General features: G+C 42.3%; 2 protein-coding genes across 3 annotated transcripts in view; one reads left to right on the forward strand and one right to left on the reverse strand.

Moving 5' to 3' along the window:
- Nucleotides 1-19,227, forward strand: part of cog5 (component of oligomeric golgi complex 5) — a 117,261-nt gene that overhangs the window by 31,032 nt on the left and 67,002 nt on the right. The window lies entirely within an intron of this gene.
- LOC139350610 (G-protein coupled receptor 22-like) lies at nucleotides 1,651-7,057 on the reverse strand. The gene is made up of 4 exons (XM_070992102.1): nucleotides 6,943-7,057; nucleotides 6,381-6,525; nucleotides 5,998-6,144; nucleotides 1,651-5,147 (listed from the first exon to the last, which is right to left on the reverse strand). The coding sequence occupies exons 2-4, from the start codon at nucleotides 6,465-6,467 to the stop codon at nucleotides 4,095-4,097; spliced, it is 1,287 nt and encodes a 428-aa protein (XP_070848203.1). The 5' UTR covers nucleotides 6,468-6,525; nucleotides 6,943-7,057; the 3' UTR covers nucleotides 1,651-4,094.

Genomic DNA, 19,227 nt, shown 5'->3' on the forward strand with positions numbered 1-19,227 from the left:
AAGGAAAAGATGGGATTTGATAGTGTACTTTCAAAATTTTACTCACTCTTATCCTGAGTTACTTTTCCTACTTTTACTTTCAATTTAAATTTTTGTTCTTGTTTTTAAATTAATTTAAAATCTTACATGTTTTCATTTAGAACTAATAAAATCTTAATTTCAATCTTGAGAAAAATAACACACACACACACACACACACACACACACACACACACACACACACACACACGCACACATAACACCATGGTACCCAGATCAACCCCAGGCAGGGAGAATTGTTCTGTCTAACAATGGCTGAGAGGTGGAGGAGAGGTTCAGAGGACTGTGTGACCTTCTGGTGTCAGCAGAAGAAAAGTGATATTGATGCACCGCATGTCACTGACACCAGTTATCTATTAGCCCTGCTGCCTCCAGTTATCAGAAAGCATTAAGCGTGACAGATGGAGTTCACAAGAACAAGTAACAGAAACTCACGCATGCGCGTGCACACACACACACGCAAACACATAGGGTTGGTTTTTAATCACTTTTGGGGACATTACATAGACTTACATCCCTTTCCCTGGAGACTTACGCTAACCATAACCATAACCCTTATTTGCCTAACCTTAACCCTTACCCTAAGGGTATGGGGACCTGCATGTTTTTCCCACAAGTAAGGCGAATCCCCAAAAATGTGACTGTGTGACTGATTTAGTTGCAAGAATTCATGTGCTTCACTCTAGATTTGTCAGTAGACTGTATCTGTAAGTTACATGGGGTAATACTAAACAGTATTTGATACTGGACAGATAACACATTAGGACAGATAGCTAGATTCCCACCCACCCCTGGAACACCATGTGGCACCATGATGTCCAGTTCAACCCCAGGCACCCTAGGTACATAGACTTTGTGTCAGTCCCTTGATGAGAATTGTTCTGTTTAACAATGACTGTGTGACCTTCTGGTGTGAACAGAGGAAAAGTGATATTGATACATTGCATGTCACTGCCACCTGCTATCTATAAGCCATACTACCTCTAGTTATCACAAGGCATTGAGTGTGACAGGGTGGGTTCACAAGAACAAGTAACAGTAACACACACACACACACACACACACACACACACACACACACACACACACACACACACACAGGCACACACACTCATACACACTCCCACACAGGCACACACACACACACACACACACACACACAGGCACACAGAAATTCCATGGCTGCAAATAGCTTTGAAATTGAGTAAGCATCTTCTGTGTTCTCCAGTATAGCAACAAACTCTTATAGGTGTTGTAGTGGTGGCGTCTGGTCTGTGCTGTGCCAGTCGGTTGTTGTCCAATCAGTCCAACAATATCTTAAGTGGGCTTTGCTACTTAATATTTTATTCTAATTCATTCTGTGGGGCCTGAAATCACTTCATTGGGGTTTAGAGAGAATTGCCTGTAGAATGGTTTGATTCCAGTGCTGTTTACTTTTCCCGGAGAATCAGAATCAGAAAAAGCTTTATTGCCAAGTACAATTATACATATACAAGGATTTTTTTTGGTGAAGAGTGGTACATCACACATCTACTAAAAATAAGTTAATAAAGAAGTCAAAAATCTAACAATATAACAAGTCTGGTTTTTTTTTGTTTTTTTTTTCTGGAAACACAGTCTGTTTTTTTTTCTGAAAAAAAGTCCCTGCAGTCCCAGCGTACCAGATGGTGATGGAGGAGGTGAGGATAGACTCAATGATGGCTGTGTCTAGTGCACCATCATTGTCTTTGGCAGATTGAATTTCTTCAGCTGCCATAGGAAGTACATCCTCTGCTGTGCTTTCTTGACGAGGGAGCTGATGTTCAGCTCCCACTTAAGGTCCTGGGAGATGACAGTTCCCAGGAAGCGGAGTCAATAGTGGAGTCACAGAGGGGTGATGGGGGCAGGTGAGGCTGAGTTTTTCCTGTAGTCCACAACCATCTCCACTGTCTTTAGAGCATTGAGCTATAGGTTCTTCTGGTTGCACCAGGTCACCCGATGCCACCTCCCTGTAAGCGGACTTGTCGCCATCAGAGATGAGTCCGATGAGGGTGGTGTCGTCTGCAAACTTCAGGAGCTTGACGGACTGGTGACTGGAGGTGCAGCTGTTTGTATACAGGGAGAAGAGCAGAGGAGAAAGAACGCAGCCCTGGGGGGATCCGGTATTGATGGTGTTTGCATCTGAGACGTGTTTCCCCAGCTTCACGCGCTGTTTCCTGTCGGACAGGAAGTCTGCAATTCACCTGCAGGTGGAGTCAGGCACGCTCAACTGGGAGAGCTGCTCCTGAAGCAGAGTTGGGATGATGGTTTTAAAGGCAGACCTGAAATCCACAAACAGTATCCTAGCGTAGGTTCCTGTGGAGTCCAGGTGCTGGAGGATGAAGTGGAGGGCCAAGTTGACTGCATTGTCTACAGACCTGTTGGCTATGTAGGCAAACTGCAGGGGGTCCAGGAGAGGGTCGGTGGTGTCCTTGAGGTGTGAGAGCACAAGGTGCTCAAAGGACTTCATGACCACAGAGGTCAGGGCGATTGGTCTGAAGCCATTAATTCCTGTGGTCCTTGGCTTCTTGGGAACTGGGATGATGGTTGAAGACTTGAAGCAGGCTGGCATGTGACATGTCTCCAGTGAGGTGTTAAAAATGTCTGTGAACACTGGAGACAGCTGATCAGCACAGTGCTTCAAGGCGGATGGAGAGACAGAATCCAGTCCAGCTGCTTTCCAGGGGTTCTGTCTCCTGAAGAGGATGTTGACGTCCCTCTCATGGATGGAAAGAGTCGTCACTGAGGTGGGTGGAGAGGGGGGGGCCTTTAAGGTGGGCACTGGTGAAGGTGACTGGAGCTGGAGCTGTTTGGAGGTGTCGTGGGGGATGGTTGCTGGATTGTCCCTTTGCTTCTCAGAGTACAGTCGTTTAGCCTCTTTCACCGCCTTGCTAAACTTGTACTTCGACTCTTTGAATCTGTCTTTTTCCCCACTCCCGAAGGCCTCTTCCTTTGCCAACCTTAGCTGTCTGAGTTTGGCCGTGAACCAGGGTTTGTCATTTTTGTAACTCACCCTGGTGCGTGATATAACACAGCAGTCCTCACAGAAGCTGATGTAGGACATTATGGCCTCCGTGTACTCATCCAGACTGTTGGTAGCAGTCCTGAACTCATCCCAGTCAGTAGAGTCCAAACACGCCTGGAGATCCTCCACAGCCTTATTGGTCCACTTCCTTGATGTCCTCACTACAGGTTTGCAGAGCTTTAGTTTCTGCCTGTACACAGGAATCACCACCTCCACCTTTAGTTTTGCTGGAAAGCTCCGTGTCTCTGTCCGTGTGCTGGAGTTGGAAGCCAGCCAGCTTCAGCGCAGAGTCTGGTATTAATCCACAGAGCCACGTCTCGAAGAAACACAAAACCGCAGATGAAAAGAAGAAAAGTCCCTGTTTTTACCCAACAGCAGTTGCAATTCCTTGTTTGTTGGGCAGTGAATGCACATTAGAGAGAAATATTCCTGGTAACGCTGTGAGTAGTCCGCATGAGACGCACGAGCAGACTGGCCCGTTTTCCTATCCTCCGGCGTTTTGCTGCGTGAGCAAAGGTAAGCACACCTTTGACCAGGATGTCCAAAATTTCCAATGTTGGGGGCAGAAAATTAGGAAATATATCCTCTGGTGTTGCTCCCCTGATGTTCATGAGCTCTTCTCTGGTGAAAGAGCTCCGGGTACTGTTGCAAAAAACAGATTTAAAACACAAAACAATGCGCACCAACACACCAAGATTACCTCAATTAAAAAATCTTTAATAAGATACACAATATAAGCACTAACTGAATTGTGCAAAATTATGTCTACATTATGTCTACATAGTACTTATATGTCTTATGTGTATTTGTAGTATATTTAGCCATCATAGTCACATTTCTTCCAGTGTGTTATTTCAAATGCTTACCTCTGTAATTACATTAAAAACATCTCTATATGTCCCTCTAAAATACTAGGTTTTTAATTTTTCTGCCATAGTCTGTTACTCTACTTTTATGAATGAATATGCAACCAACTTGTATTTACTGTACATATACATTTGAGTTAGTCCCATTACTCTGCATCTTGTGAACACAAACATTTTTGCCTGGCTTCGGTATCCTCATAGGTGACTTTCTTGTTTCTCCTGGGGTTAATCCATGAGTTATGGATAACCACATTGTTTGGCATAGGGTCAACTTCCACTACAGACACCACCCTCTTCTTCACCTTGCTTTTCAAAACGTTTTGGAACTTCTGCCGAGTGAAGGCATAGAGGAGTGGATGAAAGATAGTGGTTCCATAGGCCATCACCAGGAAGCCTAAGCGCAGGCGAACAGTTAAATCACTGGGCCCAGTGCTAAGTATAATGGTGTTGAGCACTGTTACTGGAGTCCAGCAAAGTAGGAACGTGGAGATGATGAGAAGAGACATCTTGAAGACTCGTTTTTGCCTTTCCCGTCTCTCACGGTGATGCTTTACTGCTCGTCGTAGCGCAATAATGACTGACACTGATGCCCGCATGCCCAAAGGTGCATTCCCACCTGCCCTGACTCCTGCACTAGCCTGTGAAGTGTCAGTTGACTCTGCCTCTGTTGCAGTGTTCAAAGAGAATGTGTTTTTGCTCTTTTGCTTCTTTGTTGGGAGGTTGTGCTGAAAGGGTGTCCCAATGCGAATGTTAAGTGCCTGCAGGATCTTGTAGTAAGTCACCAGCATTACCACAGCCGTAAAGAAGAATATAGGGATCTGTGCTAGCAGGTGATAGTACAAACCCAGCTCTTTGTAGTACTCATTTGTTTGACCCACTGTGACCACTGCAGTCTGGTTCACAAGGTCTGAACCCAAGTTAATAAAGAAGCCAACTTCAATAAAGGGAACCAGGAAACTGAAAAATGATAGCACCCAGATGCTACCCAGTAGGGCTACAGCTCGAGTCATCGTAAGCACACGATTTGCTGGTCGCACTGAGATATCATAGCGGTCCACAGTGATGGCCAGGACGTTAGCAGCTGTGGCTACACTTGCAAAGGAGACACAGGCCTCATGGAAACAGCAGGTCATGGCTGTATCCGCTTCCAATGGAAGTAACACCACTACGGCTGTTAATGGGATGCAGCATACACACACCTGAAAGCACAACAGAAATTCAGGTAATCTTCCAAATGCATTACCTTTGTTTCCATCTAATCTTCAAACTGCTTTATATTGATCGTTACCATGCTGATTCTAGCAAATAGCAATTTTTGCCAAGAAGGAAAAAATTACAGTTGCTCTCAATTTGCAATTTGCACTGACTGTATATATTAGAGCTAAAAGAAAAATTGCTATTTAGGTTATATTTTTGTCACTCTCACCATTTTCTTATTTGTTAGGATAACAGTCTATGTACCAAAACGATGTTGCTCCATTCCAAGATGTCATTTAGCATTGAGCCAATTGACATTAGTGGGTACAATGTTATCATAAGCAAAAGAACCAAAGACTACAAAAATGAAACCCAAGTTGTAATAAATATAGTGGACTTTACAGTATAAGAATTTCTCCCAGTGTCTGGTTTAAATTTTACAAGTTTAATCTACAAGTTGATTTTGATACATTCAGCACCAGAGCTGATAGTGTTGGAGGGCAGTGATTCAGCTGACAAAAAGAGATTCAGCTAATGATTCAAATCATAGACATTTAGAGGCAGGCATAGTCACTATTGTTGTCTCTGGTGTATGATCAATTCTCATATATTGTCCTTAATTTCTAAAGACTAGTACAGCAGTAGATGTTTTGGCCCTTTCTTAAACTGGAAGCATGATATTCCATATGAACTGGATGCTACTTCCCATCGAAGCCAATTGAATAACTCAGTCGATGTGTAGAAGCATAATGGGGGATGTGCTGAGAGGTATTTTTTGGTACTAAAAGTGCCACTTGATTTTAAATCCCTTTTGGCAAAAAAAGGTAACTGATAATAGAGGTCAGGACTCACCAACACATCCACCACATGTAGGTTCATGGTGATGATGTGGGAAACTGAGCTGATGAGGTTCTGTATCATACAGTAGAAGACAAGCACAGTAAGGTTGGAGCTCAAGCCCAAAACTATCTCTAAAAGTAGGAAGCCTGTCAGAGAAACCTACCAAAAGAAAGAACATAGTGGCATTTAGAATGACATTGTCATTTTTTCTTAATAATCCATAATAATGATGTGACTATACTACTATACTATACTTTTTAGTATACTATACTTTCCCAACACATTAGTGACCCAAACAGTGAAAATGTCATATACCTAACAATATCTCTCTGGATTTACTTGCTTGTAAGAAATCTTGCTATAATGTCACATTGATTCAGTTGATGAAAAATTACCTTGAAGCTGAGGGGATAGACAGCCTCAGAGGAGGTCATGCCAAGGTCATAGGGGTCAGCACTATCAAGCACTGTCATGTTGTTCATGATGGATGCAGAGATCAGCACTGGGCATGTCTGTATTGTGCTGATAAGAGGAAGAGGCCTGGAGAGCAGCTTACACAAAAATGTGCAAAAAACAAAAATCTATTATGTACATTTTAAATTCTACCAGGTCTTTTTTCAACCAAAGATTTGGTAAACTGTCACCAGACCAGCAAGCTTGCAGCTGCCACTTGCCTTCTGCTTTTTGGGAACATTGGGAACTTTGTCAAACATTTTTTTTTTATTTTCCAAAACAGACACACCAACAAGCACGCCCCCTTCATGTAGTGATTGACCAGGTGTGCAAAAGTTGGAAGAAGCTGTCAGTCAAAAAAGTCATTAGGGAGTCCTGGTTTGCTAGCTGATACTAAATAGACAAATTCAAGAATGCTAGACTATTTTGTTCATGGACCTTGATTCCCTTATGATTTGAACTAAAGAGAACTGAGTGTAAGTGTGATATCAAGCTTAAACTCACCACTCCCTCCTAGCAATGTCCTCTCCTGCTCACCAGCAATTGAAGTGACCACAAAGAGTTTGCTGCAAACTTCAGCTCTGGGGATACTGACTCCTCTCAGGCAGCTGGAATAGTCTGTTTGTGAAACACAGAGAACAACACACACCCACCCCTCACTGGGGAGCCATGTGGTTTGCAACATCAGTGCGGTGCACTAAAATCAATGGTTTCTTTCATGCATGGCTCTGTCTCTTCCTTGTCCGTTGTGCTTGGACCATTGCCTCGAGTCTCGACCCTGCATGAAAATGATGCTACTGCCAGAACAATCCTGCTCTCTACTGTTCTTCACTTTTCAGATACATCTTTCACACTTCACAGAGGTGAAGATCATTATATTGTCCATAGCACCTCAGGTCAGGTCATGTAAGGTTTTTCATTTCATATTCCAGAGAATATTGAAGGTAGAGAGTAAAGATGAGAGAAGATAGCGGAGGCTCCAACGTAGACTTGCTTCTGTGGTTGTTCTTCTGGACTTGGCATCCCTTCACTTCCCTGTGATCCAAGGGGAGACAGAGTTGCAGCAAAGGTCAGAGACCAGGATGTGAGGGAAGAATTGACTGAAGGGGAGATTAATGTCATATGCCCTCATCATTGTCATCTTCCCTTGCTTGTTCTTCCTCAGTTGCATTCTGTCATCCTGCAATTGTAAAGGATAGAGTTGTGTGAAACTGTATGAAAAAAATTGTCTGCATGTTGCCTCACATTTCCTACTTAATTGTAACTCATTTATAGGATGTCTGTCCTTGTGAGTATTTGCACTTTGTACATGCACGCAATGTGTGCTGAATAATTTGTTGATGCTTTGCCTTTTGTCTTTGATGATTTTCCCCATCACCGCCGTGGCCTGGGTTCGATTCCCGGTCAGGGAACACGTTTTAATTACAGGAGGAAGCTGGAGTGGAAACTCTAGCAGAACAATTTGAGAGAGGTCTGGAGTGGTATGAGGACCATCACTGGCTTCGGGACAAACAGCAGAGGAGTTGAAGGCAGCGTTGATAGGGCCAATGAACTGAATCTGTTTTTTAATAGATTTGGCACTTCAGGCCTCACTCATCTTCCCTCTGGCTCCTCTGCTGTCTGTCCTGGATGACCATCATCAACCACTCCCCACCCCCCCACCCCCTTCTCCTTCTCCTCCTTTTCACACCCCCCCATCCTGTGTGAGCCCTCTTCACACCTTCTCAGACTGCCAGACTAACTTCACTCACCAACCAGATGACTACACCACACCTCCCCCACCTCACCTCCACAGTGTGCTTCACTGCTGACCAGGTGAGAAGACAGCTGAGGAGACTCCACTCTAACAAAGCTCCAGGCCCTGATGGTGTCAGCCCCAGGGTGCTAAAAGCCTGTGCCCCCCAACTGCGTGGAGTTCTTCAACATGTCTTCAACATGAGCCTAAGTCTCCAGAGGGTCCCCATGCTTGTTCCTGTGCCAAACACATCACAGCCCAGGGCCTCAAAGGACTACAGACCTGTGGCACTGACCTCCCACATTATGAAGACTCTGGAAGACTCGTCCTGAAGCAGCTCCGGCCCATGGTCAAGCCATGATAGTTGGATGTATCAGCAAGGGCAATGAGGATGAGTACAGGGCTGCTGTGGACAACTTTGTCACAAGGTGCGAGCAGAAGGCACCAGTGACCCCTGTTTCCATCCAGGGGGTCGGTGTGGACATTGTGGAGGATTACACGTACCTGGGGGTACACATTGACAATAAACTGGACTGGGCAAAGAACACTGACGCTCTCTACAGGAAGGGCCAGAGTCGTCTCTATTTCCTGAGGCGACTCAGGTCTTTCAACATCTGCCGGACTATGCTCAGGATTTTTTATGAGTCTGTGGTGGCAAGTGCTATTCTCTATGCTGTTGCGTGCTGGGGCAGCAGGCTGAGGATGGCAGACGCTGACAGAATCAACCACACTGATCCGCAAGGCCAGTGACATTGTGGGGATGGAGTGTGACTCAAATTTTCATATTCTGAGACAGAATACCCGATTCAGATACCAATTTGTCCAATTTCAGACTTTTTTTTACTTATGCAATGTGTTCTTGTAAATCTGCTCATGTTTAAACAACATTTAATATTTGATAACTTTGGCTCCTTTATTTAAATGAAGGGAGATGTTTGTTTATATTTCTCAAAATAAAGTACTCCTTCCTTTAGTATTGTTAAAAGAAGGAATGCTTTATAATCTGTACCAGCTCCATATGGAAAGTGTCCTGAGACAACTTCTGTTGTGATTTGGTGCTATACAGATAAAATTGAATTGAATTGAAAAATCAAGGAATGAATTGCAATTTCTGTACATATTAGATATTGTAATGTAATATGGAAGTATGAAAGTGACTTTATATATGGTAAATGGACTACAGTTGTGCAGTGCTTTTGTCTTACTGACCACTCAAAATGCTTTTGCACACAACTCAGGATTCACACACACAAATCAGGACTAATTTGGGGTTTCCCAGGGACAGTGATAGGACCATCGACCCTCTGAGTAGTGGATTACCGTTCTACATCCTGAGCCACAGCTGCCCCATATGGTATGCACATCTAATGGAACATGGAACATGTTGATAGATGTGAGCTTACCCTAACCATAACAACGAGAAACTTATACCTAAACCCAATCATCCAGTCACATCCAGTCTGATGGAACACCTACTACTGTAAACAAACCTACCAAGTTCTGGCAAAATGCCCAGGTTCCAGAGCCACCTTGCACTGCATTTACATAAAGAATACCTCTGAAGGGATGCCCAGCTCTGAGCAAGGTGTCAGATCAGCAAGGTAAAGAATTAGTTGAGTAATCCATTAGTTGGTACACAAAAGGTAATTAACAATTTTAGTAATCAGGTTTTAGGTTATCATTTATCAGTTATTGAGCAAAAATGGCAGGTATTCAGCTTCTGACATGTGAGGATTTGCACCACTCATTGTAAATTTTGAGTATCTTTGGGTTTTGCACTGTTGGCTGGACAAAACAAGCAATCTCACATCGTCACGTGGGTTCTGGAAATGTGTGATGATTGTTTTTCCGGTGTTTTCTGACCTAAACAATTGATCAGTTAAAGAGAAAAATAATGAACAACAGTGAAAATTGTTAAGTGCAACCCCAGTACTTTCTTGAAATAAAGGAGCAGTTTTGTGTCATATGAGCTTTCCTAAACAGGAGAGTATGTCCTTGGGTGGCAGGGAACTCAGCTTGTGAAGAAGCATGTTCCTTGCTGTTTGACATCCACTAATTTTGTGTTATTATTCTCCACTCAAAATAATGGCTGCTTTAAAATTGTGACGCATGAGCTCATCTCCATGTCAGGATGCTGTGTCTGTATCATGGGCTAAATGTGTTGCTTTTACAGTTCCTTTATGCAACACATTCATATTGCCTTGCTATCAGAGCACAGATAACAGTGTTAGTATATGACTGTGGTGTGTGTTAGTTTACCTCTAGACAAAGACTATTCCTCAGTGATCCTTGGGTCTGTCGAAGTACTTTCCTTCCCTGTAGGGCTTTGTATTTCAATCACCAAAGCTACTGTAGTGCCCACATGTGATAAGCCTAAGTAGTTGAGGTTAAGCAGAATAGTCCATCATTCAAGCATCTTGCACCACACTGTTGAGCCTCTTCAGGATTGCAATTTGACTGGTAAAAAGCATGCAGTCACAGAACCTGGAGGGAGCAAGGGAGATACTGACACTGGTGCTCTCTCTGCTTCTGCCTCTCTTTTCTCTGCTGTGCTTCTTTTTCTGTTGGTCTGTCTCTGTCCTGCTTCCTGCCTCTCCCTGTATCTGCCTCCATTAGCCCTTCCTACTCAGACATAACTCCCTCCCCCTTGATCCTTCTGAAACTGTCTCCTCCTGCTTTTTTTCCTTTTACACCTCTGTGCTTGACCGATTGGACTCATAAAGCAGATTTGACACTCTCCACCTAATTGTTTTCATTCTCACATTATCTTTCTTTGTCTTTTGTGATGCCTGTAATAAGTTTTGAAAACGCTTGCAGGGACAAGAAGATATGTTTTTACCTTTGAGCCCTTGTTTTTTTCTCTTTTCCTCTGAGCCATCTACCCTGAAGTTCAATTGCCCTCATTAAAGAGCCCAGGTAGACAACAGTAGCCATGACAGTACCAGTCACAGCATCCATGCTCTCAGGACTTTGGCCACTCCTCTACTGTTCGTGTTTGCATAGCCCCTGCTGGATGGTACATGCTTAATTGTTCCAGTCTGGCAATCATTAGAGCAGTTGTGTTGCTGTTATTGCCTATTGAACATATTTGCAAGGCAGCTAGTGAATTAACTAATTTGGGCTACTTGGCATTGGCATAGCAACAACAGCCCTGCAGGCCAAAGTGAATGGAGACTGGATCAGATTTCAAATTAGGGTCTTCATCTGTTACTCCAAGGAGTGTGAGCAAAGACAGTTTGTAGTCTGACTATTTTATTGTAATTCGCAGCTCGGTGGGAGGCATGTTTTCGATATAAAAGTCTCTAACAAGAGGAAGAGAGACAGAGAGATGGCAGACAGCAGGGTTATATATAGAGAGAAAATATGAGTATGCCAGAGATAGTAACAGAGATGGAGATAACTTTGAAACCAAGAGGTAAAAAAAATAAAAAACAAAAAAGATAGTTACAAATTTTTTTTCTCAGCAGAGAAAACATGATGATGTGAGAGACTAGTTTCACACATAAAATTGCTTTAAGCACCATAGAGTACATCAGAAAACCATAAATATATAATGAATGCATTAGTATTTCAGTTTGATATCTCTGCTGCCTGCTGGCTAGCCTAAAGGCTTCTGCTTGGTGTGCAGCCCAGCTGTACTATTTCAGACAGATGTGCACCATTTTAGTTAAAGACAGTGTAGAGCTGTGTTTGTGTGTGTGCTTTGCATTTATGAAAGAGCAGTTGTGGACTTTGTGCTTGAGGGACAAATGCCACACAAGTAACTGGTGATGCCCTGATCTTGGTCTAGCTGAAGATTTGGCTGCAAACTCAAACCACAAAGGGCTAATAACTCATGAAAGAACTGGGGGGAAAGGAAACATGATTAGACGGTATGCCTTTGAAAATTGTCTAAGTTAAGCTCAAACACAATAAGCCAACAGAACCCATTACATCTTCTCATACCATATACTGTATATTGTCACTGTCAAGCAGTACAATAGCAGGGATTACTCTGATTCACACTTTGAGTGGAGTCATTGTCAGAAATGCATTAGTCAGAAATTTCTTGTGATGGTTTTCTTCCTCTAGCTGTTGTAGACATGCTATGGCTATTTTCTTTTATCACTGATTAAATCTCAAGTTTCTACAACCAAGTCCAGTTGCTCTAGATTCAACAGCATCATGAATCTAGCACTGTGTTGATGCTGTCTTTCTCAATTATACATTGTAAACCCACTTTGTTTTGCACTACTGTTATCAGTGCTAATATATGCCCACATTATCTATTTCATCTGGTGTAATCTCTAAGTATATTTCTCTCAACTGTGCAATAACACTGTTTATCATCCATATTGGCTGCAGTATTTATAGTATTTACAGTAAGTGTATATATTGTGCATATATATAGACCTAGTATTTCTCTAGCACAATAGTATTTCTCAAGTGCAGTAGTTTTCTGATAAGAATATTGACAATAGTATTTTTTATGGCAGAAGCTTTTTTTATGGCATTTGGTACTTTTATAATTTATACAAATGTACATATACATTGTTGTTTTTCTATGCTGTATCCTGTTGACTTTTTTTTTTAAATCTTGATCCTTTTATGCCACTGTGTTTGATTTTTGTTATACTTGCTGTCTGTAACGACTGAATTTCATCTTAGCTACTGTGATGCCTGACAGGAGCTTCCATGTTTAGAGGCAGGTTAGTGGTCGGTACATGGATGCGATTGCATTCTTCTGGGGTTCCTTCATGATCAGGACCATCTGCCCTTGGATCAACCACTCTGGGTGGGTTCCATCCATCAGTAATTGGTTCATCTGTACTGGCAGGCGTTCCTGGAATGCAGTTAGCTTCTTTAGCCATTAGATGTGGATCGTGTCTGGGCCCAGACTCAGCTCTCCGTATCTGACACTCATTCTTGGACGTCTACCATTGTGATGTTTACTGGTCCTTGTTCTGGGAGATCTGCTGTAATCTGCTCTTTGTCACTGAGCATTGGTGGTATGTGATACCTCTTTTTTCCTAAATGCTCTTGCAGTACCTTTCAGTCTCAGTTATGTGTGGATCTACTATCGTGGTCTTACTCTGCCACTGAGAGTACACTTGGTCAGTGTCAGTTGCCCTTGTGCTGGTTTGGGTTTTAGTCCACTTTGTGTCCAAGAAGGGGCATCACTGTCCTCAAAAAAGGATCAAATGAAACTCATTTGAGCTGCCAAGCAGTAGTTTTTAAAACTGGGTAGTCGAAGTGCCCCTGAACCATAGTCCGACATTAATTTTCCCATGGATATCCAGGATACTTTACAGTTCCAGATGAATTGCCTAACATCTCTAGGAGAGTTTTAAAAAATTATTGTGGTAATGGAATAGGCAGGGATTGAAACAAGTATCGTAATCTTGGAACTCTGCCAATCAAGGCGAGAGGCAAACCCATCCATACAGGTTTTTGATAAATACAGGTTTTGGATAAATTTGAACTGCTGGTAGTTAGGAGGATATGAGCATCAACATGAAGCCTCTGTACCTTCCCTGGGCGTCAGAAAACTCCCCACATATCTGAAGTACTACACATGATGAGATGATTACACGTATCTTCCGCCCAAGGAAGCCCCAGCACCAGCTCACAAAACTCCTACAGGTTAAATACCTGTAACGACTGAGAAAATTGAATATTATGTTAGTCAACAGGTTCTATAATGTCAACAGCTATATTCACATTCTTCTAATTTGGATTCAGTGAATCCTTCACTTGTACTGTTTTTCCATGGACAAATATTCATGATTGCGGTCAATAAATTTTTATTGTATATCTGTAAAATGTTTCATGTGAATTCATGTGTAATATAGAGTATTTGCTTAGGCAAAACCTGGCTATATGTTCAAGAAAAAATCTGATCTGAATTTGTGGCATTGGCTGACTATATTTAGTTTAATATGGTGTATTAACAGTGAAGTTAAGTAGGTTATTATAGATAAAACTCACTGCTCTATCCCCCATAGCTGTATTCAACCCTGTAAATGTTGCATGCGTTCTGGAGCGAGAACACATTTCGCAAACAGGTTCTAAACCTGGATGGTTGATCACGCATGGAGGTCTTTCCTCCAGCTGTTGCAGCCGTCATATAACCTATTATGCATGACATAAGGTGAGTATCTGCAGTGGCATGTTATCTGCAATCATACACTGCGACCATAAGTATAGATAAGGATAATGTGACCTGTGGCCTCTTGGCAGCATCTGTTCTCAGTCTCTGACTGCATTGTTGCACACTTTCCACATGTGCACTGATACAAACAAATGAAAAGAAATGACAGGTCATGCATGTATAAAGCTAAATAAGAAACCTTGCATACCAGTGTCTGAAACCAATAATAGCACTCACGTTGTAGATTTGAATGTGCATGCTCTCGGTAGCTACTTTTTCTTAGCCTGAGGTGAATGGCCAGTCGTGCTGGTCAGCAGTGTCGTCTGTGTGCGCTCTGCCCCTTCATGTGTAAATGACAAGGAGCACTGAAACTAGCTGCGCAGTTAGACCAGTCAGTATTTCAGCAACCCAGTGATCGAATTTGATGATCCACACTTGTGTTGACCAGTCAGAGTCAAGAGAATCGAGGGCAGCACCCTAGTTCACCATAGAAACACCAATGATGATCCAGAAGGAAGTAACCCCAGAAATAGTATATCGCATGAAGAGTGCTCCCCCCACTCTAGAAACCCCCTCCTCTTTATGTAATGGGTAATGGGCTTTATGTAATGGGTATGAATTTGGGTGGCAGTGCCTGGTAGAGGCTTTTATCTGAGTTCCTCCCCATCATTCTGGCATGCTACAAGTTGGGATTGGTGCTTCCTAGAAACAGTGCATTCTGAAAGGGACTGAAACAGAGGGAAATAGAGTGAGGTCTTTTCCAAAAGCAATTTCCAGCAAACAGCTTCAAAAACATGTTTCATGGAAATCATAGACCTATGTAACTTATTGAAAAAGCTTCATAATATGGGACCTTTAAATTTAGCTACAGCATCAGATAGGCATCTGGTGTTGAAGTTTTTGCCAAATGGCGGATAAGTTAATAAGTGATGGTCCGGTTAAAAAGGATTCTGTGAGGAGACTATAAAGTGTTAAATTTCAATGCTACACAGTCGAGGGCAAAATTATTAGCCCACCTATGAAATTTAAAGTTTCTTCAAGATTTTCCCAAGTACTTCTTTAACAGGGCAGGGAATTTTCAACATAGCATTTCTGAATAAACTAGTTTTCTTTAGAAGGCACAAATTATTTATATTTTCACACCAAAACTGAACTATTTAAGAAAAAACTAAAATGACCAGGGGCATTATCATTAGCCCCCTTTAAGAAATTACCATTTATTAAGTCATTGCACTTTTGTGCAATGATATGCTTTACCTTCACATGTGATGTGCTTAAAGGTGATCAGGTGAATCGGGTAATTTCACCGAAAATTAAGTAAAACATGGTATAAAAGCCTCAGTATGGGTCATTGAGCTGTCAATTGAGGAAACACCATGTTCGGCATAAAGAAATCAGTTGGGACTTGAGAAAAAGAATTATTGATGCACACAAAGCCGATGAAGGATATGCAAAGCTATCCAAGCATTTCCAAGTGTCAAGAACTGGAGTGAGAAGAATAATCTGGAAATTCCATCAAAAGATTTCAAAGACCCTGGAAAGAAAACTAGTAAGAGATATGTCTAAAGACCCCAGAACAACTGGCAAGACACTGGTGAATGACTTGGCCACATCAGAAATCATAGTCTCTAAGGAGACAGTCACTAGAGCTCTGCATAGGAATGGACTGCGAGGTTGCAGACCAAGAAAAACTCGAATTTTGAAGAACATGCTCAGGACAACCTGGAGAAAGATTATGCATACTGGAAGCGTGGTATGACCGTGGTATGTACGTGGAAGACCGTGCTATGATCTGATGAGACTGAACTAGAGCTCTTTGGCCAAAGAGACACTGCTTATGTTTGGAGAAAAAAGGGAGAGGCATATAACCCAAAGAACACTGTCCCCACAGTGAAACACGGTGGTGGGAGTATTATGCTGTGGGGATGCTTTAGTTCATCTTGAACTGGAAATCTTGTGAAGGTGGAAGGAATCATGAGCAAAGAAAGATATGTGGAGATTTTGAAAGTAGACCTTAAACAGTCAGCAGTAAAACTGGGTCTGGGTCGTTGCTTCATCTTCTAACATGACAAAGATCCAAAACAAACATCTTGGTGAAGAACTATCTGTAAATACGCATATAAACAACAGCAAGATTAGCAAGGAGGTCTCTGGTTTTCCATTGCCAAAATCCAAAACCACATCAGTTCAATAAATAGTAATATACAGCACAATGTGAGAGTGGAATTCATTCCACTGTTAAAAAGCATTACTTAAGAAGAAACTTTATTTGTGGTTGGTGCCTAAAGGTTCTATGGGCATTCTAGACAGTTGGAGCCTGTGTATTTTCTTTGTCTTGTGTTATTTAAATTGTCTAAACTTTAATTGTTTTATATGACATGACATTAAGTCATGGATGGCAGAAAAAATCCTTCAGCTCAACCAGGACAAAACAGAGGTCCTAGTCTTTGGTCCTGAAGTTCAGAGAGGGAAACTTCAACCAAAACTACAAGATCTTAAACCAACACATTCTGTAAAAAATCTGGGCGTGATTTTTGACTCTGAGCTTACTTTTATTCCACTCATCAAAAACATAACAAAGACAGGTTTTTACCATCTTAAGAATATAGCCAGAGTCCGCCCATTTCTCTCAGGCCAGCATGGAGGTTCTGATGCATGCTTTTATCTCTTGTCGCTTAGATTACTGTAATGCCCTGCTCTCTGGTCTTCCCAAAAAGAGAATCTCCAACTTTCAATTACTATAGAATTCAGCCGTGCGAGTGCTGATGAGGACCAGAGGGCGGGAGCACATTACGCCAGTTTTAAAATCGCTGCATTGGCTCCCTGTGCATTTCAGGATAGATTTCAAGGTTCTTTTATTAGTTTTTAAATGTCTTAACGGTCTAGGGCCTTCTTATTTATCTGACCAACTTTTACCCTATCAACTCTTGCGGACCCTGAGGTCCTCCGGCACTGGCCTTTTAATCATACCAAAAGTAAGAACTAAAACACATGGGGAGGCGGCTTTTAATTATTATGGCCCGCAACTGTGGAACAGCCTGCCGGAGAACCTCAGGGCCGCAGAGACCGTTGATGTTTTTAAAAAGAGGCTCAAGATCAGGCTTTCAATTGATTTGTTTGATTTAGCTCCTTTAATCAGGCTTCTTATCATATTTAATCTTCATTTGTATCTTATTTTAGTTGCATGTTTTAACGACATGTTTATTTACTATTTATTTCATTTACTTATTTTTAGGGCTGTCAGTTTAACGCGTTAATTAGATTAATTAATTACGCTGCAAATTAATGCGTTATAGAAATTAACGCAATTAATCATGAGTGGCAAGTCAATGCACAAGCATTTTAAATTTGGCCCTTTGAGTGACCCGTAGGCTGCAGTGGCAGGTCGCATCCTACCTGCGCCACTAATCAAAAGCAGGGTGACAACAGACATGGATGCGACACCGGAGAGCGAGGCAAGCCTACTTGGACCTTTGAACGGCAAGTTTATTTATAAAAAGAGCAAAGACGGGACTATTAACAAGAACGCAGTGATTTGTACCTTGTGTAAAAAAGAATTTTCCCATCACCGTAGCAGCTCCAGCCTGAATTATCATTTAAACGCTAAACATGTAGTTGCTGCTAGTGCCGCTAGTGCTACCGTGAGCTCACTCCGCCAACCCACACTTGCTGAGTTAGGAAAACGGATGAGCAAAGCCACGACAGAAAAACTGACAAACTCAATCGCAAAGTGGGTTGCTGCTGATTGCAGGCCGATTTCAATCGTGGAAGACGAGGGCCTAAAAGAGCCGTTTCAGATAGCGTCATCTGACTCTAATTTCCAGCTACCGTCGAGAACTACAGTGATGAAAAGAATTCACCAGCTGTAATGTGAATGTCAGTGAATTGTAATGTCCTAGAATTCAAATTCTTTATTTAGGGACCTTTAGCAGATATGAGATTAAAAATTAATTAAATTAATTAATTACAAATCCTGTAATTAATTAGATTAATTTTTTTAATCGCCTGACAGCACTACTTATTTTATTTCTTTCAATGTTTATGACTTTGTCCCCTGGTTTTTAGCTGCAGCGTTTCCTCATGGGGGCCCCCCCCCACAGTGGGAGTTGCTCTTGGTCTACTGATGGGGGCGCTGCCAAGGGGACGGCTCTGGCCTCGATAGCTGGAGGCCTCTGCACCTTGGTGTGGGGCCTCCTGTCTGCCTGGGTCGGGGTGGTCTCGGGTGGCACTCCCTAGTCATGGGCCGGGGGCCCTCTCAGTGTGGATGGCCCCCTGAGGTGGCTTATTCCTTGCCTTGTCCATATGGATGCGCGGGTGTGTGTGTGTGTGTGTGTGTGTGTGTGTGTGTGTGTGTGTGTGTGTGTGTGTGTGTGTGTGTGTGTGTGTGTGTGTGTGTGTGTGTGTGTGTGTGTGTGTGTGTGTGTGTGCGTACGTGCATGTCTGTGAGTCTCTATATGTCTCTATGTATTTATGGGGGTGGGAGGGCTGGGTTTTCTTTTTGCTGTTTTTAGCCTCTGTGACGCACTTTGTGTTGCTTTTAAGTATGAAAAGTGCCATATAAATAAAGTCTGATTTGATGATCTGATTTGATAAACAACAGGCTTTTTTGTATTGTCACCATGTAAATGGTGTGGACCACAGGAAGAGGAGCTGCTGCTATGCAAAAGCTAATAGGGATCTTGATAAACAAACAAACAAGCAAGCCTGACCACAGTGTTCCCAAATGAAGACAAATGAGTTCACTGAAATTGACCCGATCCATAGTATTTCGTACACTTAATCAAACAAGACTTTAATTGATAAGCTGTTATTTTTAGCCTCCTTCATGAAATACCCCTCAGGTCTACCTCTTACATACACCTCAGCCTTCTTAATTTTATAAGTGATAATTATTTTCAGCCTGTTAAATATGCTCTCATAAATG

The sequence above is a fragment of the Chaetodon trifascialis genome, chromosome 22, assembly GCF_039877785.1.
Source record: "Chaetodon trifascialis isolate fChaTrf1 chromosome 22, fChaTrf1.hap1, whole genome shotgun sequence".
Lineage (NCBI taxonomy): Eukaryota > Metazoa > Chordata > Actinopteri > Chaetodontiformes > Chaetodontidae > Chaetodon > Chaetodon trifascialis.